The sequence below is a fragment of the Hypanus sabinus genome, chromosome 12, assembly GCF_030144855.1.
Source record: "Hypanus sabinus isolate sHypSab1 chromosome 12, sHypSab1.hap1, whole genome shotgun sequence".
In the NCBI taxonomy this organism is placed as follows: domain Eukaryota; kingdom Metazoa; phylum Chordata; class Chondrichthyes; order Myliobatiformes; family Dasyatidae; genus Hypanus; species Hypanus sabinus.
The window spans coordinates 85,251,867-85,278,804 of record NC_082717.1 but is presented as its reverse complement, the minus strand read 5'-3'; the positions used below and the strand labels follow the sequence as shown (position 1 = coordinate 85,278,804).

General features: G+C 40.8%; 1 protein-coding gene and 1 long non-coding RNA gene across 3 annotated transcripts in view; one reads left to right on the top strand and one right to left on the bottom strand.

Annotated features, from left to right (window-relative positions):
- LOC132403090 (uncharacterized) overlaps nt 1-26,938 on the bottom strand; it is a 130,575-nt gene that overhangs the window by 3,471 nt on the left and 100,166 nt on the right. The window contains exon 3 of one of the 2 annotated variants that reach the window (XR_009515178.1): nt 421-599. This is a non-coding gene — a long non-coding RNA (uncharacterized LOC132403090). The remainder of the gene's footprint in view (nt 1-420; nt 600-26,938) is intronic. The other variant, XR_009515179.1, reaches the window with a different exon arrangement.
- Nucleotides 1-26,938, top strand: part of mthfd1l (methylenetetrahydrofolate dehydrogenase (NADP+ dependent) 1 like) — a 162,381-nt gene that overhangs the window by 65,069 nt on the left and 70,374 nt on the right. The window contains exons 18-23 of the mRNA XM_059986365.1: nt 4,856-4,996; nt 8,740-8,808; nt 13,035-13,146; nt 19,113-19,252; nt 20,522-20,563; nt 22,493-22,593. Coding sequence (XP_059842348.1) covers nt 4,856-4,996; nt 8,740-8,808; nt 13,035-13,146; nt 19,113-19,252; nt 20,522-20,563; nt 22,493-22,593 — 605 coding nt within the window. The remainder of the gene's footprint in view (nt 1-4,855; nt 4,997-8,739; nt 8,809-13,034; nt 13,147-19,112; nt 19,253-20,521; nt 20,564-22,492; nt 22,594-26,938) is intronic.

Sequence of the window (26,938 nt, the reverse complement as noted above, 5' to 3'; positions counted from 1 at the left end):
CTGCAGGCACTCGCGCGCTCTCTCCCTCTCCCTCTTCCTCTCCCTCTTCCTCTCCCTCTCCCTCTCCCTCTCCCTCTCCCTCTCCCTCTCCCTCCCCCTCCCCCTCCCCCTCCCCCTCCCCCTCCCCCTCCCCCTCCCCCTCCCCCTCCCCCTCCCCCTCCCCCTCCCCCTCCCCCTCCCCCTCCCCCTCCCCCTCCCCCTCCCCCAATAAGGGAAAAAGAGGTATCCCGTTTCATAACGAGAGGGGAGACATAACAAACAACTTTCTGAATTACTATGTTAAAAGTCTGCTGTGTTTCTTTTGTCCAAGCTCTGTGCCCAAAGAACTCAGATCTCTGGGCACACAGCCAGCAGCCAGCTCGCTGCTTTAGATCTTCTGTGTACTCCCACAACACACCAGTTTCCTGCGGAGGCACCTACCTTGAGACCGCCCACTTCCAGAGCCACAAAATCCTGGAACCCTAATGGTGCGCTAGTCTTCTAGGGTGCATCCTTGGCATATCAAATAGCGGGCTGTCATGAGACCCCAAGAGCGGGTCCCATTCCTGCAAAGAACAGAAGTCAGCGTGCAGCTCCAGGTCAGGGTCTTCTAAAGAACCCTGAAAGGGAAAAATAGAGATGTTAAGGATAGAAATAGAGCTGCTTCTGAAGATGCAAGCAAAGGAGGTGCCATTGTTCTCCTAAGTTCCACAGGTGCTCTGGACCTTGGAAGATTTGATGAGACCTTGGCAGCAAATCCATAACTCACTGGACGTGACGACACAGATATTGTAGTGCAGTGAAAAAGATGTTTGATATGTTTGATTTTATAGGCCGAGATAATGAGTACAAGAGTAAGGAAGTTGTGTTGCAGTTACTCAGAACATTGTTTAGACCCTCTTAGAGTATTGTGTGCAGAGTAGGATGGGAAGCAATAGAGAGAATGCAGAAGAGATTCACTGGGATGTTGCCTGGAATGGAAGCTATACTCTTGAGGCTAGAGCTGATAGTCTGGGTTTATTCTCATTGGAGTATAGGAGGCTGAGGGGTGGTCTTGTAGAGATTTACAGTGCCTCAACCTTCACAAAAATGAGTAATACAACCAATGATTTTGTTCACTTTTTATTTCTGAATCTGATGTCCTTTTCTCGCAGTAGTGCCCAAAAAAGGGAAAAAATTGTGAAGCGTGGAAAAACTATAAAATCAAAAACTGAAAAGTCAGCAGTTCTAAACTATTCATCCCCCTTGCTCAGTACTTAGTTGAACCATACCTCACAACTATTACAGTCATTTTGGATAAGTCTATTAGCTTTGCACAACGTTATGGAGCAAGATTTGCCTATTCCGCCTTGCAAAATTGCTCAAGCTGTGCCAGGTTAGTTGTGGAGCGGCAGTGGACAGCAATCTTAATGTCTTGCAGGAGATGTTTAATCAAGCACTGTGTCAGTTTTCTTCATTTGAAGCCACTCCTAGGTTGCTCAGGCAGTGTGCTTTGGGTCGTTGTCCTGCTGAAAGATGATCTCCCTCCCCAATTTAAGCTTTCTGGCAGAAGCTAGCAGGTTTTTATTCAGGATCTTGTTTTATTTAGCAGTATTCATCTTCCCATCTATCCTGACCAAATTTCCAATCTCTGGTGCTGAAAAGCATCCACATAGAATGATGCTACTTCTACCGTATTTTACAGTAGGGATGGTGCCACCTTGTTGATGCACAATATTAGATTTACGCCACACATGCTGCTTAGTGCTGAGTTCCATTTTAGTCTCAAGCGACCACAAGACCTTCTTCCACATATTTACAGTAACTTCTAAGTGGTTCAAGTCTTTGCGTGCAAGGATATGTTAATTTTAGTGGTGTGTATATAACACCTTTGTATTGAGCCCACAGGTATATTTTGGCAGGTGTTTGGCTTCCTGCCTGAAGCTAGGTGTGGTTTATTATTTATCTCGCCCACCATGCCTGCTGTCGGGGCTGAAGGGCTGAACTAGTTCTTATGGGCTGGGCACTACTGAGGTTTTCGTGAGAAAAGATGCAGGGTAACTTCATTGTCACTGAGAGCTATAATAAAGAACTACTTCATGCTCATTAAAAGTTAATTAACAATTATCATAGAATGAAATGTTTGTGATTACTGCCCCCAAGTGGCTACAAGTTGAATTTCAGAGCAATGAAGTTCAGTGGGGATTGTTGAGAGGGAGAAATTTATTGGGCTGTGGGCTGGTAGGGAGGTTGATGCACGACAGTTGGAATGAAATGGCTAACTTGCTGTAGTCTTGCACATTGTATGATGAAAGGTTACTGAATCTCGTGTTTGATTCTAATTGGATGTCCTCTCACACTTGCCCAGTTTCGTCATCCTTTGAAACCAACCCCTTCAAGGTCCCTCAGGGTAGATTGGGTTAAAGGGAATATGAAAGTGTTAGTTTTAGTGGTGAGTGGGCAGTGTAAGCTGGGAAACAGGGCAGCTCCCTTGACAGAAGGATGATTTTCACCATTCATCAGGAGAGGTGATGGCTTACACAGCAAGGATTCTATTGCCAATGCTTGGCTGCTTCATACCTTTGTTTTCTGCTGTGATCTCATTTTCCCCCTTCTGATGCAATACAGCATCAGGCTCTCTTCCTGCCGGGTTTGTCAACTCTAGCAGGAAGAGAGCACTCTAAATTTGTTTTCCTGTTTCTTTCTGCCGACCTCTGACATTAGTAGGGGCCCTCCTGCGTGGTGTGTGTGTGTCTGTCTGTCTTTGTCGTGTGTTTCGAGATACAAGGAAGAGGCCCTTCTGGTTCAGCAAGCTTTACTGCACAGCAGTCCACCTATTTGACTTTGACACTAGCCTCATCACAGGACATTTTACAGTGTCCAGTGCATCTTTGGACTGTGGGAGGAAGCCAGACCATATGGAGGAATCTATGAACTAATGGGTAGAATGTGTAAAACCCTTACAGATGGTGCTGGAATTGAACTCTGAACTCTGGAACACCCCAATCTGTGAAAGCATCGCCCAAAGCACGACACTATTGTGATACCCTTTGATTTATTTCTTAAAAATCAAAGGAAATATTTCTGGGTAGAGCTGATACATTTTGTGTTTAAAACAGTAATGTTCCATTTGAGCTGTCTTCAGCTCATCATTATCTAGGAATTGAAAGAGTTGGTCATTTAGGCCTTTTTTACTGTGTGGCCATGGACACATTGAGTTTATTGCTTATGGATAATCAATTACAGTATATCACATAGGGTGCTCTTTGTCAGTATTATTGACCAATCTTTCATAAAAGCAAAGGCATAGTATGTGTGTCTATAAGTCTAAACTGTATTGCAATCTCAGGACATCCTAACACGTTCCACAGTACGTCATTCACTGCTGTAGACGTGGTTGTTAAGGAAACACCCACGTACAGCAAAGGGGTAAAGACCAGAAGCCTGTCAACAGTGATATTGAGTGAGTGATGAATATTGACCATGTGATTGTGAGGAATTTTCCACATTCTCTTTTCAATGAGGTTGTTTACTTCCATTTGAGGACGTAGGCAGTGTTTAAAGTTTCATCCCAACATAAACTGCAATTATGGACCCCACCACTAAGGAAATCTTTCCCTCTCTACCCATCTCTGCTTTTCACAGGGATCGTTCCCTCCGCAACTGCCTGGTCCACACATACCTCCCCACAGATCTCCCACCTGGTGCTTATCCCTGCAAGTGTATGTGCTACACCTGTCCTTACACCTCCTCTCTTCCCACTATTCAGGGCCCCAAACAGTCCTTCCAGGTGAGGCAACACTTCGCTTGTGAGTCTGTTGGGGTAATCTATTGCATCCGGTGCTCCCGGTGCGGCCTCCTCTACATCGGCGAGACCCTATGGGGGACCACTTCGTTGAGCACCTCCACTCTGTCCACCACAACAGACAGGATCTCCTGGTTGCCACCCACTTCAACTCTGCTTCACATTCCCATTTGGATATGTCCATACATGGCCTCCTCTGCTGCCATGGTGAGACCAAACTCAGGTTGGAGGAGCAAAACCTCATATACCGTCTGGGTAGCCTCCAGCCCCTTGGTATGAACATCGAATTCTCCAACTTCTGGTAATTCCCTCCTTCTCCCTTCCCCCATCCCACTTTCACTCTGCCTCCTCTTCTAGCTATCTATCACCTCTCTCATGATTCTGCCGCCTTCTACTACCCATAGTGCTTTCCCCTTAGATTCCTTCTTCACCTCTCCGACCTATCCCCTCCCTGCTTCCCCTCCCCCCACCCCTCGATCTTTTCTCTGATTGGTTTTTCACCTGGCACCTTCCACCCTCCCCCCCTCACCTTCTTTATAGGGCCCCTGCCCCCTCCTCCTTTAGTCCTGACGAAGGGTCTCAGCCTGAAACGTTGACTGCTCCTTTCAACGGATGCTGCCTGATCTGCTGAGTACATCCAGCTTGTTTGTACGTGTTTAAACTGCCATTAACAGTGCAACATTTTCATAGTGCAGTCGGCCCTCCTTATCCACGAGTTCTGCATGCGCGAATTCAACCAGCCACGAATCGAGAAAACCTGGAAGTGCTCTTGCAGCACTTCTTGTTCAAGCATGTACAGACTTTTTTCTTGTCATTATTCCCTAAACAATGCAGTAGAACAACCATTTACATTGTATTAAGTGTTATAAGTAATGTAGAGATGATTTAAAGTATACAGGAGGATGTGCGTAGGTTATCGTGGATCGGGATCGAAAAAATCAGAAGTTCTCTTACTAAGTAAGTCGGAACAGCTACATCCAGTATTATTTAGCGTCAGTTAGTAAAACGTCTTTCTTAGAAAATAGTTTATACAAATCTTCTGATATCATCTGTTGTCTCCAATTGTCCGTTTGTGTTTTACTCCTCCTCAAGGCTCAGTTTGACATTGCTGTTGCCAGTGAAATCATGGCCATCCTCGCCTTAACAGACAGTCTGGCTGACATGAAGAACCGACTTGGAAAGATAGTGGCAGCCAATGACAGGAAAGGACACCCAGTTACAGCAGAAGATCTGGTAGGTGCCAAATGAAGATCTTGTGCATTTAAAAAATATAAACCTTTTACTGTGTCCAGTTCTGGTCGCCTCACTATAGGAAGGATGTGGAAGCATTGGAAAGGGTACAGAGGAAATTTACCAGAATGCTGCCTGGTTTAGAGAGTATGGATTATGATCAGAGATTAAGGGAGCTAGGGCTCTGCTCTTTGGAGAGAAGGAAGATGAGAGGAGACATGATAGAGGTGAACAAGATATTAAGAGGAATAGACAGAGTGGACAGCCAGCGCCTCTTCCCCAGGGCACCACTGCTCAGTACGAGAGGACATGGCTTTAAGTTAAGGAGGGAAGTTCAAGGGGGATATTAGAGGAAGGTTTTTTACTCAGAGTGATTGGTGCGTGGAATGCACTGCCTGAGCCAGTGGTGGAGGCAGACACACTAGTGAAGTTTAAGAGACTACTAGACAAGTATATGGAGGAATTTAAGGTTGGGGGTTATGTGTGAGACAGGGTTTGAGGGTCAGCACAAAATTGTGGGCTGAAGGGCCTGTAATGTGCTGTACTATTCTATGTTCTATGTTTAAAGCCATGTGGTGCTGCCAGAGTTTTGAAGAGAACAAAATTAAGCTAATTGCCTTCAGATAGTTGCTTCTAGTGGGGAAAATTAAAAAGACTTGCCTTTATTGTATACACACTTGACTGTAAACTTGAAATTGAAGTTTAGTTGGCCATTTGTTTACTATCTAACTGGTGCAGCACAGCATTGCCGGCTGAAGGGCCTGTTCCTGTGCAGTGCTGTTGTATGTGATGGCCAATTACACAAGCAGCTTACGCAAACAGCAGTGTGATACTAACAGGTGTCTAGTTAACTGGGAAATATTGATTGGAAAGGTCGCTGGGGAAACTTCCTCGTCTGAATGATGTCTCAGCATCTTGTACTTTCACTGGAGTGAGGAGACATGCTTGTCCAAAGGTCCAAAGGACAGTGCAGCACTACCACAGCAATACACAGAACTGTCCACCTGAGTTACCTGCTCCATCTCAAATCAAGTGGTGGTTCGTCCATCGTCATCGACGAAGACCTCGACACCATTATGACGATGATGGTGTTGAGACTAGTGCTTGATTTGGATTTAAGTGAGGGAGAGTTGTGCAGCATCAGCCTCACTCTCTTCCCAATTCCCAGCTGGATCCAGTGGCAAGACAAGAGTCGAGATGGCTGGGGATGGGACTAAGCGCAGTGGATGACCAGGACGTCTTCTGTGACTTGTCATGCTCTACCCGTTCCATGTCGCTTGTAGAGACCACCTTCTTGACCGTTGCACCTTTCATTGGTCTCACCACTCAATCCTCTGGAGTCTCTCTTCACATGCTTGGATAAACAACTCCCTATCTCACAGAGGGTTTGAGAACCGTTGGCTGTCCGCACCTGGTTTAGCTGGCTTGTCAAAACTGTTGCCCGGGATGTGGCCGCTGTCACATGCAGCTGGCTACGGGGAGCCACAGGTGAGAGCTGAGTGGCAGGTGGGGACCAAAGGTGGACAAACTGCCTGAAAAGGATGCGACATGTTCCCCCACCAGAGGTGCTACCCCTCCCTGACACCCCATACACCCCTCAAATCAAATAGGTTAACACTGAACCAACGGAAGATGAAGTATATTTTCTAGATGTATTTTGGGAAGGGGGGTGCAATGGGAGAAAAAGAGCCTCCAAAGTATTGCTTTGAAATTGCACTTTCTACTTCCTCTTCCTGGCCAGTAGTGAGAAGACCAGTTTTTAAATAGTGACCAGCTGGGGTACCACAGATTTAAATTTTCAAAACAGCTTTTCAAAATAAACTTATTTTCTTACCACAGCTTTACTCTTGCTACATCCAAACCCCTTCACCTCTGACCCCAGTACTGCCAGGCATCACTTCAGCTGTCTAGGCCTTAAATTCTGAAATGTCTCACAACTTTGATGCTGCTTAGCTCTGTTCTTGGGAAAGTTTACTGATTGTATCCATAATCTCTTTGTTTGAGTTAAGTTCTATGAGTCGCTATATGACATGATTCCTTTGAAGGTCCTGTCTGTAAAAACTCTTGTCTACGTTTTAAATACAATGAACATCCGGTTGATTGAAGACTAATGTTTCACTTGTGTTTACCACTGTTCTCTCTAGTTTCTGATCTTTATAAACATTGGGTTCAACATATTCATGGCATTTGAACTAGCTAAGGAATTAAACTGACTGAATCTGATCAATTGCAGGTCAGTGGTGGTGTGACGGATGGATTAGAACTTCCCGTCAAGCCAGATTAAAAATACTGTATTTCCTGACTAAAAATGAAGCAGTATTAGTGTTCCAATAAAATATTTTTCATAAAGCATGCAGTAATGCAGCTAATTTATTTCTTGCCATGGATTGTTATGTTTTCTACGTAGGTTCAGTTAAATCACGGACTTGTTATTGCATAAAAAAGGCCAGTCATGGGACTGCTTCGGAATTATTTAATTAACTCAGCTGTTTGAAGACAAAATCTGACTCCTCTGAATTGATTCATGAGATGTTGGCAATCTTGAATTTGGACCATAAAGCCCATATGACATGTGAGCAGAATTAGGCCATTTGCCTATCAAGTCTGCTCCACCATTCCATCATGGCTGATTTATTATCACACTCAACCCTATTCTCTTGCCTTCTCCCTGTAAACTTCAACTTATGAGGATAATATTGAAAATCTAAGCAACTTTGATCTTAGCAGCTTTGTGTCAAAATATCTTATCTCAACTTAAAACTGACAGTTTGAACAATCTGTGGTATTGGTATGGATTGCATCCTTTCCCTCAGAGCAGCACTGATTACATATCCAGAATCTGAGCTCAATCTGACCATAAAAATGTTATGAAAACCACATATGAGGTTTTCTGAAATGTGTATTTCAGAGGGTGGTTTACCAGGTCATTGTTAAGTTATGGAAAAGGTACATCAGCCTAGTTTGTCCACTAAAGTAGCATGCAGCTTACTGATTCACCCAAGTTCTATCAGTCTTGTTTTTCCAGGTGTATGAGAAGCTAGGTGAGGTTACCACCTCCTAGCCCCATTTGTGGGTCTGCTCTTCCAGATTTGCCAAGGCAGTTATTCACTTAATAATGCTCTTCCAGAGCACCAGTGATTATATACTGCATTTTGCATCAAATTTATTCATCTTGTTTCTCCCATCATATAACTCTAGATGGGTGCAGGTCAAAGAAGCTGGAGGACAGTACTTGAGAACCTACCATATCGGCATGGAGAGCAAACCTCCTTCCCTGCGGGATATTGGTATCCAATTGGGGTTCTTGCAACACTCCAGACTCCACATTTGTGTCTGTACCCTGAATCTTCAAACTAGCCATAAGAGCAGAAGGAGATTGAAATGCAGGCCAAGAAGCATTTGTGGAGAGAGAAATGGTTGATGTTTTGGGTTGATAACCTTTCATCAGAACTGACCAGATTTCACATCATCTGTCTAAATTTGATTACATGAAAGTGTTGGTTTCAATATTGAAAACTGGAGTAAGTTTTGTTTGAAGAGGAGATGATGCTTGTTGAATTTATGCTGACCTCTGTCTTTAATCTGTGGCAGGGAGATCACATTGTTCACACCAAACCCTTTGGTAGGTTTGAAACTCACATCCTCTGGAATCTTTCAATTGGTCAATAAATGTTCTGTTAAGAATGGCATGTATTTCACTTCCACTATGTTTATGAAGTAACTTTCTCTGTGTTTGGTTGGTGCAGGGAGTTAGTGGTGCACTGGCTGTCCTAATGAAAGATGCAATCAAGCCAACATTGATGCAAACATTAGAGGTAAGAGTGCACAATTTCTGAACCACATCCCAGAGTTAAAGAAGGTTGCATTAATCTCCAGGTACTCCAGAGAGATCAATTGCCAATTAAGTACTTCTAACAATAAAATAGGAATTGAAGTTCCACAGGAAAAATATATTTTCATCTGGATCATGCTGATTCATTCAGAATGGCTGTCTGCCTTAGGAGGGCACTTGTACTTCTCTCGCTCTGAGCAATGTTCCCTCTAAGGTGTGCGCATGTACACATCTTTTGCTACTAGTGCCCAAAGGAATTTAAACTGCACACTAAAGATTGTCACCCTCTACTTCACTGGCATGTTAAGTATATTTCATTATCATACTCAGTCACATTTTGTTTTCTGATGCAGAAGGTGTTGACAACGTGGAATTTGTAATGCTTTGTCTGCAAATTTTAGACTTGGCTATTTATTCTGTTTTTATTGAAGAAATTGTTGATTCACTATGTCAAATTCCAAAGAATCAAATGGCATGAAGTGCAAAAGAACTACCATTTCATTTAAAATGAAATAGGTTATTATCCTTGGAATACCTCCAAGTTTACTTCCACTTAAAAATTCAGTGCATACATGTTGTTGCCACTGGGCAAAAAATTACTCAGCACAAGATTTTTGCACACACTGGTCATTACAAATTAGAGGTAACATTTTCTCTGAGTCTAACAACAGTTTCCTTTTGACATTTGAACTGTCAATTGCAAATGTGCTGAAGCCTCACACATTCTGATGACCTTTGGCAAAAGCCAAAGCTGCAATATGGCTTTGCTGGAGTGTGATTCCTCCAAGTTATTTCAAGCTAACGTCTGATATTGAGAATTTGAGCTACAATGAGGGATATATTAAAGAAAATAACCACAGTTAATTTAAGAAAAGCACTATGAAAGTAAAAGAAAGAAATTCTTGATAGGGAGTTGGAGGAAAAATTCTCAATGATTTCACTGTCTTTTATTTCACCTGAGGCTTTAAGTGGGAATCTTCTGACAGTATAGTATTCATTCAGTCCAGCTCTGAGGCTCCACTTGGATAACGTTTACGTACGCGTAAACTATGAAACTCCAACTTAAAGGAGACAATGCTTCCTCTGGGCATGGTGATTCCTGCTGTGATACACAGGGACGGAAGGAAATCAATCAGTCTGGATCCCAATAGAACTACCGCTCAATTCTGTATGCTTGTTATCCAAGCAATTTTGCGGTTCTGGGAAAGGTCAAGAAAAAAACTTTTTATGCTCCTATTAATAAATATATAGCAACTGGATTTAAGTTAATAGCTCCTGTTTCTGGAACTTGATATCTTTATGTTTGCATCTTCTTAGTATTTGGTTTTTTTTGCGCTTTGTGGTTGAGCAGCTTTGTCTGGGAACTTCCAACTGTGACACTTTCAACTCCTTGTCCCACCATGATAGTGCAAGGATTGTTTGTATTTTTGCAGATGGAGCTTGAGGGGCTAAAGGAACAGGTGGCAAGTTTTGGGCAATTTTTAAAATTGAGGTCACTGTGGTTCATTTAAAAATGATTTGTGTAATTAAAAAAAATAAACTTGAAGGGAAAATATTAAAAGTTCAGTGTTGAAAACAAATAAAGGAGAAGGGAACATTTGGGTTATCAACTGGACCAGAACACATGAAGGGCAATGTAGCTTCCAAAGTCACCCTCACTGCTCTCTGCTGCCAGCGCAGGAATTGATGCTGAGAAGAACTGAAGGTGAATAGATGGAGTAGTGGAGCCAACTTGGAGGGAATGGATAATGAAAGGAAGGCTGTTCCCATGATGTGGTACATCAGGTTGATCAAGTCAGCTTGCATATACTTCCGCTACTTCAACCTGTTCTACAAAAGAAGCCTGAAGATTTGGGAATGGTTAACTCCCCATATTTATTTACTCTTGTTTCCTTAGACAAGTTAACATCAGCTCTCAATGATCAAGAGCAGTTCTGCTGAAAGTGTCTATGAAACTGATTGACAGTTAAGAGTTCCCAGTCTATTAGCAAATAATAATAGTCAGCCAAACAGCCACAGCTTGCAAGAGGCATAACTTAACTATTTCTGTACAGCTGCTTTTAACAGGTTGGAATGCAAAGTTAATGGGTAGAGGGGTCAGTGGTGGAAGGGGTGAGCTATTTCAAATACCTGGGTGTCAACACCTTGGGCCCAACATTGATGCAATTACAGGGAAGGCATGACAGTGACTGTATTTCATTAGGAGATTGAGGAGACCTGGTATGTCACCAAAGATGCTCTACAGATGTACCATGGAGAATATTCTAACTGTTTGCATCACCTGGTATGGAAGAGCTGCTACACAGGGTTGGGAAAAGCTGCAGAAAGTTGTAAACTCAGTCAGCTCCATCATGGGTACTAGCCTCCCTTTTTTTTTCCTGAGGCATCACCTTTTGGCACGAGGACATTTTCAAAAGTGGGTGCCTCAGAAAGGCCGCATCCAACATTTAGGACCCCCATTACCCAGGATGTGTCCTCTTCTCATTGCTGCCATCAAGGCGGAGATAAAGCAGCTGAAGACACATAATTCGAACAGCTTCTTTCCTATCACCATCAGATTTCTGAATGGGCAATGAGTCCATGAACACCACTTCACTTTTTTTTGTCTCTTTTTGCACTACTTATTTAATAAATTTGTGTGTGTGTATATGCAGTGCCTATAAAAAGTGTTCACCCTCCCTTGGAAGTTTTAATGTTTTATTGTTTTACAACTTTGAATCGTAGTGGATTCATTTAGGCTTTTTTGACACTGATTAACAGAAAAAGACTGTCAAAGTGAAGACGGATCCCTACATGGAAACTTGGGAGAAGGTCTGTTTTCCAGCAAGACAATGACCCCAAGAATAAAGCCAAAGCTACACAGGAATGGCTTAAAAACAACAAATTTAATGTCCTGGAGTGGCCAAATCAGAGTCCAGACCTCAATACAATTGAGAGTTTATGGCTGGATTTATAAAGGACTGTTCAGTCATGAACCCCTTCAAATCTGACCGAGCTTGAGCAGTTTTGTAAACAATTGAGAAAGATTACAGTGTCCAGATGTGCAAAGCTGATAGAGACCTATCCAGACAGACAGAAGGCTGTAATTGCATCTTCTAAATGCTGACACGAAGGGGGTAGATATTAATACAATCAGTTATTTTGTGTTTTATATTTGTAATGAATTTAGATCACTTTGGAGAGATTTGTTTTCAGTTTGACACAATAGTAATTTTCTGTTCACTGTCAAAAAAAAAGCCGAATTAAATCCACTGTGACTCAATGTTGTAAAACAATAAAACATGAAAACTTCTGGGGGGAGGGGAGGGGTGAGTGCTTTTTAGAGTGTGTATGTGTGTAGGTGTGGTATGTGTAAAACAAGTTGTAATTTATTGTCTTACAATGTACTGCTGCTGCAAAATAACAAATTTTGTGACATATGCCAGTGATAATAAACCTGATTCAGATTTCCGTCATCACCAGGTAAACCAATTTGATTCTTCCCTTGCCTGTGAAGTCTTAAAAGCTGCCGGCTCAAAATAGTTTCCTGTAGATGGATGAAAGGAACATATTCACAAATTGCTAGAATTAGTTGTGGAAATCTGAATGCTGTTTAGATCTCGAGTGCAAATGCAATGTTAACTGCATTGCTCCGTAAATGGATCTGATATAAAATAAATCAAGAAGAACTGGAGAAAGTGAAAGTAAGCATTCTAGTGCCACAAATGAGACTAACTTTTGCAAAGACTGAACTGTAAGGGTCCCCCCCCCCCCACAACCCCCTAGAAACGAGAAACCTGTGAAATATCTTTAATTTCTGTAGCGTAAAAGCACATTTCAATACTGTAAAACTGAGGAATTACTTCTCCCAAGACGACAACATTTATCATCTGTTCTGGCATTGTCTAGTATGAACTGATGGCGGTATCTGATTGGAGATTTCATCAAATGTCTTGAAAGTGTTTTTCCAACTTAAAGGTGCTGCTGTCATAACAGCATCTACTAGCTTTACATTTTAGCTTTTGAAAGCATCTGTACAGCAGTTTTGAATTCTAATTGATGTTGCATCTGCTGATTAACTGTTGGAAGTTGTATAGTTGTTTATGTGAACTTAATACGGTTTACCGTGTTTCAGATTGGGAGGGAGAATTTGAAATAATTCCTTTAATGTTGCTGCTGATGATTGGATTTTTTTTTAATAGTCCCTTATTCTTTTCCTATCTCCTACAGGGAACCCCAGTGTTTGTACATGCTGGACCCTTTGCAAACATCGCACATGGCAATTCTTCAGTTTTGGCTGACAAGTTGGCACTGAAGCTGGTTGGCAAAGAGGGTTTTGTGGGTAAGTAAGCTGTTTTATCTCAAGCTCGATGCTGACCTAACAGACATTGGGCCACTGTATGCAGAGAAGTAGGAGGTTACCCATTCTGGACCTAAAGTGGGTTTGAATTGTTCCTGTTACTGATCAGTTCTCAGTTGCTATCACAATTTCTCAAGATGAAGCAGTCCGTGATTGCATTCAACAAGACCTAGATATGGTCTAGCTGGATTTATAAACAATGGTGAATAGCATTCCTGTTTCTCTAGTGATGGCCAGTAATCAGCACAGAGACTGAATTAACTACCTCCCCTTGGTATTCAACAATATTAGTATTTCTGAGTTCACTGCTCAGGTAATCTATATTGCCTGAATATTGACTTTAGCTTGCCATGTAAACACTACCTGTAACAACAGGTCACAGTGAGTATCTGAGAAAATAATTTGCTCTGAGTTTTCCCAAGTCCTTCTATGACCTGTAAGTCATAGACTGGTGGAACAGTTCTACTTGCCACATCTAAAGGTTACATTATTTGGAACAATATGTCATAACTATTTGCATTCTTATTGGTGGAGGGTTCCAGTGAATGCCATCTAAAGGATGGCACAGTGTTTGCAACTTTACAGCTCCAGAAGTACAAGTTCAATACTACACCTGCTGCTATTTGTGTGGCGTTTATAGCTGCGTATGTTTCCCTCTTCTCCTCCCCCCCCCCCCACCGTCCTCCAGTTTTTTCCCCCCACATCCCAAACACCTGCAGTCTGGTAGATTAATTAGCCACCGTAAATTATCACTAGTGTGTAGGGTGTGGAGTAAATACAAGCATGGTAGGGTTATTGTAGATGGATGTGTAGTCAACATAGATGTGGCGGGATGGACAGACAATCCTAAGTGTCTCCATTTCACAAACTTATGGTATTTTCAACAACACTGCAAGTCTCACTGCTTATGATGACAAAAGCAGCAAATGCTTGCGAAAGCCATTTCCAGGTTACCCACTGTCCCGCCTATGTTGTGCTGCTGTTCCATTGTAGTTACTGGGGTTAAGTCTCATTTGATCCTAATGCAGCAGCACCTGCAGTGCTTTAAGAAAGCAGCTCAAATAGCTGGCCTTGCCATTGACATCCATGTTTCACTGGTGTGTATTTTCATTTAAAATAAGATACTTTTTTAGGAATAAATATTGGTTTAGATATCCTGTGAAGGAAAGTAGGACTGTGATTTAAACATTTCATGGCTTAGATCATTTTGTGTGCTAATCTGATGCCTAATGTGGATTACAGCTCAAGTTCCTTAAATTTTTTCCACTAAATCAGTATTGTAAGACATCATACTTTAAAAGTTTTAATCTCAAATTCTCTACAAATGATTTGGTTAAATCTTGAACCTAGGTCTGATCATTGACGCAATCTACGTTGCAGTTTGGGTAAAAAGAATCTGAACCAGTTTATTATCATTAACATATGTCATGAAGTTTGTTGTTTTGCAGCAGCACTACAGTGCAATAGATATTTATAAACACTGCGTTACAATAAGAAATAGTGCAAAAAGAGTAAAATTTGAAGTATTGTTCATGGATTCATAGACCATCAGAAATCTGATGACCAAGAGGAAGAAGCAGATCCTAAAAACATTTAGTGTATGTCTTCAGACTCCTGTACCAACTCCCTGATGGTAATAATGAGAAGAGGGCATATCCTGGATGCTCCTTAATGATGGATGCCACCTTCTTGAGGCATCACCTTTTGAAGATGTCCTCGATGATGTGGAGGTTCGTGTCCACGATGGGGCTAGCAGAGTTACAACCCTCTGCAGCCTTTTCCTTTCATGCATTGGCACTTCTGTGCCAAACAGTGAAGCAGTCATTCAGTCATTCCACTGTGTATCTGTAGAAATTTGTGAGAGCCTTTGGTGATGTCCCAAATCTCAAACTCCTAATGGAGTGTGTAAATTTGGAGCAGAAATTAACAGACTGAAAAGTAAAGCGGAAACATTAGTTGTGATAGGGTCATGTCAGATAAAGGCAGTTCCCTGTCCTTTGTCAACTTTCAGGAAAAGCACCTCCAGGACAGGGAGGATGTATTGTACAGATGTTTTGAAAGGAAGCTCAACATATGTCTTCCGCTTTTCCTTGTCAACATATGACTTCCTCAGTTAACCAGTTCCTCTACAAGTGGGAGCTACTTTATGGACATCTGTGCATGGAGGAACACAATCCTGTCTACTTGAGTGGAAGTGTGTTTGCCTGTCACACAGGAAGCTGCTCATGTAAAAATATCACTGGCACTGGATCATTTGCAAGAGTTAGTGGCAAGGCAGTGGTTGAATCTGGTCAACTGCCATGAGTTAGGAGGTCACGTACGTGTTATCTAGGATGAAGGCTGTGGGTTCAAGATGTACTCCTGGGACTTGTGCGCAAAGTGTAGGATAATACCTCAGTGCAACACCAGGAGGAGAGTGCCGGCATGAACATTCAACTCACAGACGCCCGTTAATACCCCTGCCCCCCCCCTTTACCCCATCCCTATCTATAATTTTAGTCTGGTTCTCTTTTTCTCTCTTTTCCCCCCTCACTACAATCTCTCCCCAGCCCAAACTTTCTTTCTCTTTTATTTCCCATAATTCTCCACCTTCCCCCCCCCCCCCAGCCCATTTCCCTCCAACCTATCACTTCCCAGCTCTCTACTTCATCCCTCCCCCCACCATTCCATGTTACTTCACTCCTGATGAAGGGTTTCGGCCCGAAATGTCGTCACTACCTCCTCCCATAGATGCAGTCTGGCCTGCTGAGTTCCGCCAGCATTTTGTGTTTTTTATTTATTTCCAGCATCTGCAGATTCACTCTTATTGTCTTTGACCCATAATGTCCATTTTGATTAATGTACTTGTATATTCTAGTTGCATCTTTTTGTATATACTAATTCCATATACTTGTATATACAATTGGTGCATAGCCTTTCATACCTTTTACATCAATTCCTTTGCTCCAAGTGAAGCTACCACAGCTACCTATTGTAGCTGAAATCCCTCTTCCATGGAGCTCTTACTCTTACATATTTTTGTCAATTATTGTGCACGGTCTTGGTTGTTTGTATCCTTCCTGGTGACCCAATATGGATGTGTTGTTCCGGTAGTGGAGCTCATTGTTAACATCCCTAATTATCATTCCCAGAAATTAAGTAATACCATCTTTCAAAGGAGCAGACCATGAGAGGTGATGAGGTCTTAGGCACATATGTATAGCTAGGGTTCCTAAAGGTTTTGCACAGAACTGTATTTTTCAACATGGAGCAGAGAGCGAGTTTGTAAATCTGACAGGAGCAAAGGATATTAGGAATGGTGAGAGTGGGGCTTTACAGGAGGGGTGTGGGACAGGTAGCAGAGAAGAAGCGTCAGGGATGGGGTGGGGTCGGTGGCGCAGGTGCATATATACCCAGCCTTGAGACACGTGGAAAGGTCATTTGATTCCAAACAATTGGTTTATTGATCATTATAGTATTTGGGTTTCTTGGTTTGTGTCTGCCTGTAAGCAGACAAACCTCAAGATGTATAATTTATATGTTCTTTGATAATAAATATGCTTTGAATCTTTTGAATGTCTCTTTGGTGCTTCCTGTTCCCTCCCTTCCCCTTTTTCCAACTATGATTCTCCTCTCCCTGCCCCCTTTCCACTTCCAGTCCACAATAAAAACCCATATCAGAACCAGGTTTATCATCACTCACGAATGTCATGAAAATTGCTTTCTTGTGCTGCAGCAGTACAGTGCAATACATAAAATTACTACAGTATTGTGCCAAAGTCATAGGCACTCCAGCTATAATATATATATATACCTAAGACTTTTGCACCATACTGAGTTTAGAGTGAGTTTGTGTAAAGGCAGTGCTTGAAGTTGGTAAATAATGTGGAGTCAGCTGCTTCAATATAAAAGCAAAGTTACTCATGTCTGAAAGGAAATGTAGTAATAATGAGGAGATAGCCGTTTTTCTGTCTATTTATTTGAAGTACAGTTTTGAGTTTAAAGTGTGGTGCATTTGCAAAAGTTCACTTTCAGTTGATGTGTCCATGTATTTGTTTCCTTTGGAATCGTGCAGGCCGCTCCCTCTTGTTCTGTGTGTTGAAAAGCATTCTTTCAAACAACATCCTGCCACGTTTCTCTAGAATTATTTTCCATCTATTTCCTCAATACCTTTTCTTTAGGAACAATGTAAATAATCTTCCGTGTGTTCTCCTTGGCAATGACAAGTGCACAGTACAGTTGATTTGTTTAAATGTTGCTGAAATGCTGTTATTATACATTTCTCACTTCTTATAAACCTGCAAATTGTGAGCTGTATCTCTGTGCTCATTACCAAGAATGCATCTCAAAGAAAGATGCAGGTACTTTTGGTCAAGGATTTGATGGAGGTATACAAAATTATGAGAGGTATAGGTAGAGTAAATGAAAGCAAGTTTGTTTCCACTAAGGTTGAGTAAGACTAGAACTAGTGGTCATGGGTTAAAGGTGAAGGGTGAAATGTTTAGGGGGAACCTGAGGGGGAACTTCTTTACTGAGAGGGTAGTGAAATTGTGGAACAAGTGGCCAGCAGAAGTGGTGGATGCAGGTTCGATTTCAACATTTAAGAGATTTGGATTACTACATGTATGGGAGGGGAATGATCCAGGAATGGATTGATGGGACTCTGCAGAGTAATATATTGGCATGGGCTAGATGGGTTGAAAGGCTTGATTATGTGCTGTAGTGCTGTATGACTATGATCATGGCAGAACTCCAGCTCTCAAATTTCAAGGGAAGGAAGTAGGTATGCAGCAAATAGAGAGGGTGGGATGGGGTGGTGCTAAAAGGTAGCAATCAGGGTGGGTGTGTGTGCATGTATGTATGTGTACATACAAGCATATATAAATTCATTGTCCATTCAGAAATCTGATAGTCGAGGGGAAAAGGCTGTTCTGAAAATGTTCAGTGTAAGTCTTCGTGCTCCTGTACCACCTCGTTGATGGTAGCAATGAGAAGAAGGGAATGACCTGAATGATGGCAATCTTTAATAATGGATGCCACCTTTTTGAGGCAGCCATGATGCAGTGGAGGCTAGTGCCATTAATGGAGCTGGCTGAGTTCACAATTTCCTGCAGCTATTTCTGGTCCTGTGCAGTGTCATTATTATTAAATAATGAATAGAAAAATGCAAGCTTCCATGTATCCATGCTTGATGGCAGAGCAAATAGAGTAGTAGGGGTGGGGGGGCTGTGGGAGAAAGTAGGCAAAAAAGCTTACGAAGTAGTGATAGAATGACTGCGTGATACTTAAATTCATTGTTGCACTTTGTCCATATTGGGCTAATAAATGGGGAGAAGTTGGGAGGTTAGAGGGGTGTTTATAGACTAGAATGCTGTAATCAAGTGTAAAACAAAAAGGTAAAACAAAAAAGGGAGGAAATCTTGCAGCAGTCATGTTAAGTAGTGTTTGGACCACAGTTGGTTCATCAGAATGTTTTTAAGTTCCCAAGCTATGAGAAAACATCTAACAATGTAGACGTTAATTTGGTTGATTTTTTTTGGGGCACAGTGGGATGACTGGAAGCCTTGTTCACTGATACAGCAAGGTGGGTTTTGTGGGGCAAAAGTATAAAGCACTTTTACAGAAATGGTGCATATGTCCACAGAATTGGCAATAAATGCTGTTGAATTAACTTTTGAATCTGGGATCTGTTAAGTAAGGGTCTGGAACCAAGACCAGTGAGACAGGTCAGTTATAATCTTATTGAATGGTGAAACAGGCATTGGCTTGTGTTTGAAGCACGTTTTGTCTGATTCTCTGGAGATGCAGAAAATCATTTCTGGTTAAACTTGAGGGGCTGACTTGTTTAAGTTTAAGGCCTGTGATGTTCAAGAAGTCAGAGTAGGAATAGAGAGTAATGATTTCAAATCAAGTCTTAACCTGACCTTTATATTTTCTGGATGGTCTAATCATAATGTTTTGCTTTTCAGTGACTGAAGCTGGCTTTGGTGCTGACATCGGAATGGAGAAGTTTTTCAACATCAAGTGCAGGGCCTCAGGCCTTCAGCCCAGCGTGGTGGTGCTTGTGGCAACAATCCGAGCTTTGAAGATGCATGGTGGTGGGCCTAGTGTGAGTAAGCATGGGATGGGCAGTCACCACTCGGCTTTTTCCTGCTGTACAATTAAATTGTGCTACATTATTTTGTCCAAAACGGAATTTTTTTTGGTACTAAGCCATAGTCCGATGACATTGTAGAGATGCAAGAAAAAATTTGAGAATGGGAACTAAAATTTTGAAATCCAAGCAAATGTATAAGTGGATGTACTAAGAAATATAGTATGGTAAGCTACATCTCCCTAATGATGGCACTTGATGAAATCTTGAGCCAGAAGGTCACAACTAATAGCCCAGGGCTCCCGTTAGCTATGCTTGTCCTCAAATGAGAAGGTTGTCGTTTAAGAATGTGATTCATGGCAGTGCCATGGGAATTTGTGCTTGAACAGCGCCCTTTTATGTAGTAAAAACACTAAATGCCTATTAAGAAAAGGACTTTCGCAAATAAAATGCAACACTTAATCACACAAAGGAGACTATTTGGATTTTAAATGAGTGAACTGAGAGGAAAGCATGGAAGGGAGACTTAGGCAAAGCTGTTCTAGAGCTTGGTCTCAGCAGCTCCCGGTGGAAGAACTGTAATGCCAGTGATGCTCAAGAAGTCAGGAAGGAATGAGAGTGCCAGACTAGAGGAGTTTAGTGATAGGGAAGCACAAGGCCATGGAGGGACTTATTGATGAAGGTGATAGTTTTAGCATCGAGATTCCATTCAAGATTTAGCTTGTGGGTCATATCATATTGATAAGATTGAATGGGACAGTGAGTTAAAATGCAGCTAACAGCATTTTTAATGATTCCTTTGGCAGTGAAAGTGTGTTACGAAAAGCCAAGAGAAACATTTTGAAAAAGTTCATCCTTATGGCATTGGGAATAATGTCAGAGACAGCCAGCTACTCAATCTTAATGAAAGAAGTCTGTGAATTGCTTGTACTTGAAGGTGAAGAGGCAGAAGAGAGTAGAAATATGTTTAGAATGGTATATTTGCATTCTAGAAAGATCATGGGCTATTGGACAGATTTCTAACTTGTAAAATAAGCCCCAAAACACAATAGAATAAAAGTCGGGTCTCTCTTTACCATGGCCCATATTTGCCCTTTAGATAGGCTATAAAGCACTATGCAATGTCCTGAACTGTGGAAATTGTACAAGAATCTCTGCGGTGTAGTCTCTGCATTTCATTTACATTCCACAAATGTGCCCTTTTAAAATAATAAACTTGTGCATACACTTCCAACTCGGACAATTATTCAAACATGGCAATATCATTAATTTGTTCTCTTTCAGGTTAGTGCAGGGAAGCCGCTATCTAAAGAATATACAGAAGAGGTGAGTACATTTCTACAAAGATCAGAAACTGCTTCAATTTTCCTCTGATTTCACTTGTGTCATTGGTGACTGTGTCTTGTCCATTTTATCAATGGTACTACCTTTATCACTGTGGAGTGCAAATATGAACACCCCTCCCACATAAGTAGATAATATCCTCCCAAGTAATATTTAAAAGTCAGAAGTAGTTTTGAGAATTTGTAAAAAAAAAGATAAATGCCTGTGTTTAAAGTTAAAACTGAGTGCTTGAATGTGGGCATCAGTGATACATTCCCAGGTCATGATGCTATGTGACTTGGAGGGAAAGCTGCAGGTACTGGTGTTTCCAAGTACTTAATGTCCTTATTCTCCATTGGTGGAGATTACAGGTTTGACAGATGCTGACAGAGTACTTGCAAGTAATTGCCGTGCATGGATGTCATTGTGAATGGGTGGTAGGAGAAGAGAACTTTTGGACTGTGGAACAGTTCAGTGTTGAAAAAGCACTCAACCACAGATAGAGAGTATGTTCACACTCCTAGTATGTTCATAATGGATAATGGAAGAGCTTTGTGGTGTCAGAAAGGGAGACAATTGGCCCAGGATTCCTGCCTCTAAAATAGCATTTATCTTTGAGAGTCTAGTCACAACTCATTGATGATAGTGGTCTCTAAAGGTGATGCCATTGAATGTTAAGAGTAAGTGACTGTCTCTTTTGGAAATGGTCGTTTGTATAATGCAAGTTTTGATCAAGTCTCTTGATTGTGGGATCACCTATTTCAATCAATTGCATTCTGCTTTTGCAGTGATGCTTCTTTACCAGGTATGCCTTTGTCAACTACATTCTGCTGTTAGCAATGGGATTTGGTCTTGCGCCCCTTTATGTAATATTTCCGGACCTTCAGATTGATTGGGGTAAATTAGAAGTAGTTGCGGTCCCAGCACTCAGTAGTGAAACACACTGTACCTAACCACCCATAACCATCAATTGAGGCTTTCTAGCCTGCAGCTTGCTCTTTCATGGGCTTCTTACAGTTGTTTTGGTTTGAGTATAATTGTATCATGTGCCACGGGGTCACAATGTTGTAGGATGCATCACAATCATTACCAGTTACTGAAAACACCATTTTACACAGTGAACTTTGTCCTCTGTCTTTGAACAGCTAGAAAGTTTCTTTTCCTCTTGATTTCGCTCTACCTTTATGAAATTATTAAAGAGAGTTTAAAGGTTTTTTTCTTAAAATAACAGCTTGATTGTAATTGAAAGGTGTATGCAAAGCTTTTCTAACCCCCACAATGGACAAGTTCACAGCTGCCAAGTATTGAGCCATGAAAATCATTTGCTTTCAATTGACAAGCACAAGGAAATCTGCAGATGCTGGAAATTCAAGCAACACACACGAAATGCTGGTGGAACGCAGCAGGTCCGGCAGCATCTATAGGGAGAAGTGCTGTCGACGTTTCGGGCTGAGACCTCGACAGTGCTTCTCCCTATAGATGCTGCCTGACCTGCTACATTCCACCAGCATTTTGTGTGTTGCTTTCAATTGAACTGTCTTTACCAACTCATTTGAGGGCCTTTGCTCTTCAGTACTTGTTCAAGAAGCACTAACATGCTTTTCTTAGAGGCTTTGACTTTAGCGTGGTCAACCTTGAACTTCCTCCATTCCAGTCCTCCTTAGGATCTGGTTATCAATATTGCCCATTAGTGGGAGACAGTGGAATGGGATAGACTAGGCTTATCTTCCAGGCCAGATTCAATGAGTAGAGCCAACCCCTTGGTGTACATCTAAACCCACCTTGTACTTTTGTTTATTATCTTGCCTTCCTTTACTGAGGGATAATCATTGATTTAACATTAACTATTTCCCCCTCTTGATAGAGTCTGCTTGACATGAGTGTTTGGATTTGCCACCATATTTAACGTGTCTTCCTGTGCTATTGTTGTAGAACCTGAAGCTGGTTGCCGATGGCTGCTGTAACCTACAGAAACAGATCCAGATTGCTCAGCTTTTTGGAATTCCAGTTGTGGTTGCCGTGAATGTGTTCAAGTAAGTGCTGCACATGGAGACTTGTTGGACTTTCTTCTGGACTCATGTCATCAGTAGTGTTTCTAGTAGCATTGGTGCAGGCTCTCCCCTCTAATAACAGTCCCTGTGTCCAAACCGATGCTTGTGTTTGAGCAGATCTTGAGCTTGTGATTGATTAAATCTCCATAACTAGTTAATACTGCTTTACTGGAAGACATCAAGTAGCCTCATTGACAATTGGGCAGTAACCTTTAAAGCATTGCTGGCTTGCATTGCATTATTGCCTTAAATTTAAGATCACGCATGCTTGTGTTCAAATCCATCTATTGCCTCTTCCCTAAACAGTGTAGAATGGTGGCATAGTAAATCACAAATGTACTCTACCCATTTAGTTTGAAGAGGAGATGTTCTGCTTCCTTGCTGCTCCTGTAAATTTGTATCCTTTCTCTAAATGTCTATCTGACTCCCTTTTGAGGGCAATATTTGCAACTGTAACCATTATCCTGCAAGACAGCATGGTCAAAAACTTGTCTGTTCATGGCAAATTTTTTTTCTTCCTATATGTTATTGCATTGGGATACTTTGATATTGTGAAAGGTGGTTCATTCATGTTCTTCTACCATCTGTAGCTTCTTCCCTCTCCCCATCCTTAGAACCTTTCTGGTAAATATCTTCTGCTGATTCTTGACAGTGTTTCACTCCTTTTCCTTAATTGATATCAGGCTACAAAAAATCACAGCTGATCAAAAGGAATGGTTTTAGAAGTACTCAGCAGGAAAAAACAGGGAGTGATGAAGCAAAGGGAGTGACAGTGATTATGTGGGACCTAAACTGGTGTCTTGAGCAGAGCTACCGCTTTCTAATGCTGAGAGTCAGGATCTTTAACTGCTTTATTGATCTTGTTAACTTCAAGGATATGACTAGGAACACATCAGATCTCTTGCATTTCACTGCCTTTAAAATTGTACTCTTTAGCCCACATCTCCTCTTCTTCCAAAACACATCATAGTCTTCTGCAAACTTGTGTCCTTGTATCACTGGCATTCCCATTCCTTCTGGGGTGCCAAGGACAAGGGCAACTTGAAGCGGCAGCTCCTAGCAAAATTTTTTTTTTCTGTAATTTATTTTTTTTAAAAGTTCATCAAACATTTCCATAAGATGTATTTCAGACATTGTACATATATATCATATAATCATATATATCACAAAATCTCCACAAAGTACTTATCTGGGGTATACACTTATAGAAAAGAGAGGAAAGAAAAAACCAGCAAAAGGAAAGAACTATGTACAAGTAGGAAGTGATCTTTTTTTTAACAACAGTTTCATTGATTTGTGAGAATAAAATCAGGCCTATGAGGCATTATGTAGTAAAACCATTTTCCCCAGTATGAATCAAATTGTTCCAGCTTATGATTAACAGATGCTGTTATCTTCTCCTTTTTGTAAATGTCCATTGTAATTTCCACCCATGTATTCAAAGTTGGGCTCTCCTGTGATAACCATTTCCTAGTAAGAGTTTTTACCAGCCACCAACAGTATATTCATTAAATATTTATCTCTTTTCAACCATTCTTGAGGTATATATCCAAAATATATGGTCTTACTCTTCAAGGGTATTTCACATTTAAAGATGTCTTGTAGGGCATTGTGTATCTCCCTCCAATAGTTTTTGATAACAGGGCAGTCCCAAAAAATATGATAATGATTTTGATTTCCACAATTTCTCCAGCAAACAGGGAGGTTATTATCATAATGGGATTTCTGAGAGGGTGTAATAAAATATCTTATCAAGTTTTTCCATCCAAACTCCCTCCATTTCTGTGAACTGGTACACTTCCATTGACACCTCCATATTGTTGTCCATTCTTCCTCAGATATAATTATCCCTCCTTCCTTCTCCCATTTTGTTTTAATGTATGAAGTCAAATGTGTTTTAAGATTTGACAACCCCTTATACATGCTTGAAATGATTCTACTACCATTATCTGAATTATATGCTTTTCGAAAGAGCTCTATCAAGCATGTATTTGCCTTGGTTACATTTTTAAGCGTCTTATTAACATATTGTCACATCTGTAAATACTGATTAAAAATCTTGTTTTTCTAATAAGTGTTCCCCTTTAAGCATTTCAAAACTGCAGTGTTCCTTCTTTCATTATGTTGCAAAGAACTGTTATTCCTTTAGCTATCCAGTCCTTAAATCTAGCATCTAATTTATTTGGTGTAAAATCAGAGTCATATGCACAATATTTAAGAATTGCAATATCTCCCTCTAGATTATATTCTTTTATTGTAGTTTTCCATATTTTAAGAGTCAATTTCACCCATGGGTAATCAATAGTGTTTATGTACCTTTGCAGGTTGTTATCAGCCAAAATTGCTTGTATGGGGATGGGAAGTACCCGCTCCTCAATGTTTTTCCATTGAGCGTCGTATGATGGGTTGCACCAACATATCACAGCTCTCAACTGTGCTTTAAAATAGTCATCTCTAAGAGAAGGCAAGCCCCATCTCCCCTCCCCCCCCTTTTCCTTTGCTAATTGCAAAGTTTTGAGACTTACTCTAGGCCTTTTACCCTGCCAAATATACCTTGATAGCATCTTGTTCAATTCATTGAATTGATTTTGATTCATCTCTATTGGTAGGGTCTGAAAGAGATATAACAGTCTGGGCAGTATGTTCATTTTAATAGACTCAATCCTTGGAGACTGAAAAAAGGAATCAGGCTCCATCTTGCCACATCTTCCTTAATTTTTTTATATAGAGGCTGATAATTACATTCTGATAATTTTGCCAAATCTTTTGGCATAATGATATCCAAATATTTGAAAGACTCTGTGTGCCATGCCCAGGGGTATCGACTTTCAATTTCTCTTGGTGGGCTATAGTAATATGAAAGTAATTGGGTTTTATCTATGTTGATCTTGTATCCTGATAATTGACCATATTGTTCAAAGGATTGCATCAATTTAGGTAAAGAGTATATTGTTTGCCCTAGATAGATCAAAATATCACCTGCATAACAAGCCAATTTATGCTCTGTCCCTTTAATAGTGATTCCCCTGATATCTTCATTTTGTCTGATGTATTGAGCTAATGGTTTCAGATATAACACGAAGAGTAGTGATGACCATGCACAACCCTGTCTCATGCCCCTTTCTAGGGTAAGACTATTTGATAAATATCCATTGATTTTACTCTTAGCAGTAGGATTGTCATATAGTGTCTGTATAGTTTTAATAATTGTGTCTTGGAAACCAAATCTGTGTAAAACTCTGTAAAGAAAATTACAATTAACTGAATCTCATGCTTTTTCAGTGTCCACGCTTACCACTATTGTTTCGATTTTATTTTTTTGTGTATGATCCATAATGTGAAATGTCCTTCGTATATTGTCTTGAGTCGGGCGTTGTCATATAAAACCTGTCTGATCATTACGTATCAGTATGGGTAGAAACTCCTCTAATCGTTTGCCCATGATGGAGGTAAATAACCTATAATCTACATTAAGAATGGATATTGGTCTAAATGACCCGCATTCCATTTTATCCTTGCCTTCTTTCGGTATAGCTGAGATTATCGCTTCCTTCCAACTGGGTGGCATTTGTGCCTTTTTTAGAGCCCAATTCAGTGTGGGGAGTAAAACAGGAATTAACTCATTTTTAAATTCTTTGTACCACTCTGCCGTATACCCATCTGATCCTGGTGAATTGCTTAATTTCAAGCTTTTAATTCAACTTCAGTTATGTCAGCAGTCATCATTTAATTTGTTTTTTGTTTAAAGTAGGTAACTCTAGAGAATTCAAGAAGGTGTCAATTTGGGTTATGCTTCCCCCTGGAACTTTGGAATATAGTGTTTTGTAAAACACTTCAAAAGCTTCTTGAATTTTACTTGGCTTATTTTTTTTTATCATTTTCGTTCTTGGGTCCCTAATTCTATGAATTGTATTTTCTGCTATCTTTTTTCTCATTTTCCACGCCAGTATTTTCATAGATTTCGATCCACTTTCATAATGTCTCTGTTTCAGAAACATTGTTTTTCCTGATTTCTTGCGTAGCCAAATCATTTATTTAATTCCTAATTCTTTTAATTTCCCCTAATGTATCCTATGCCAAATTCAATTTGTGTTTTTCTCTAGTTCCTTCAACCTATTTTGTAATTCCTCTAATGTTTTATTCCTTTTTTTTTCTTATATGAAGATATTGCTATAATTTTCCCTCTTAAGACCACCTTCAGAGTATCCCATAAAATGGGAGGTGAAACCTCTCCCATTAACATTAAATTCTAAGTAGAGACCAATTTCTTTTTTAATTTGTCCCTTAAAGTATGGATCATTGAGTAGACTTGAATTTAGTTTCCAAA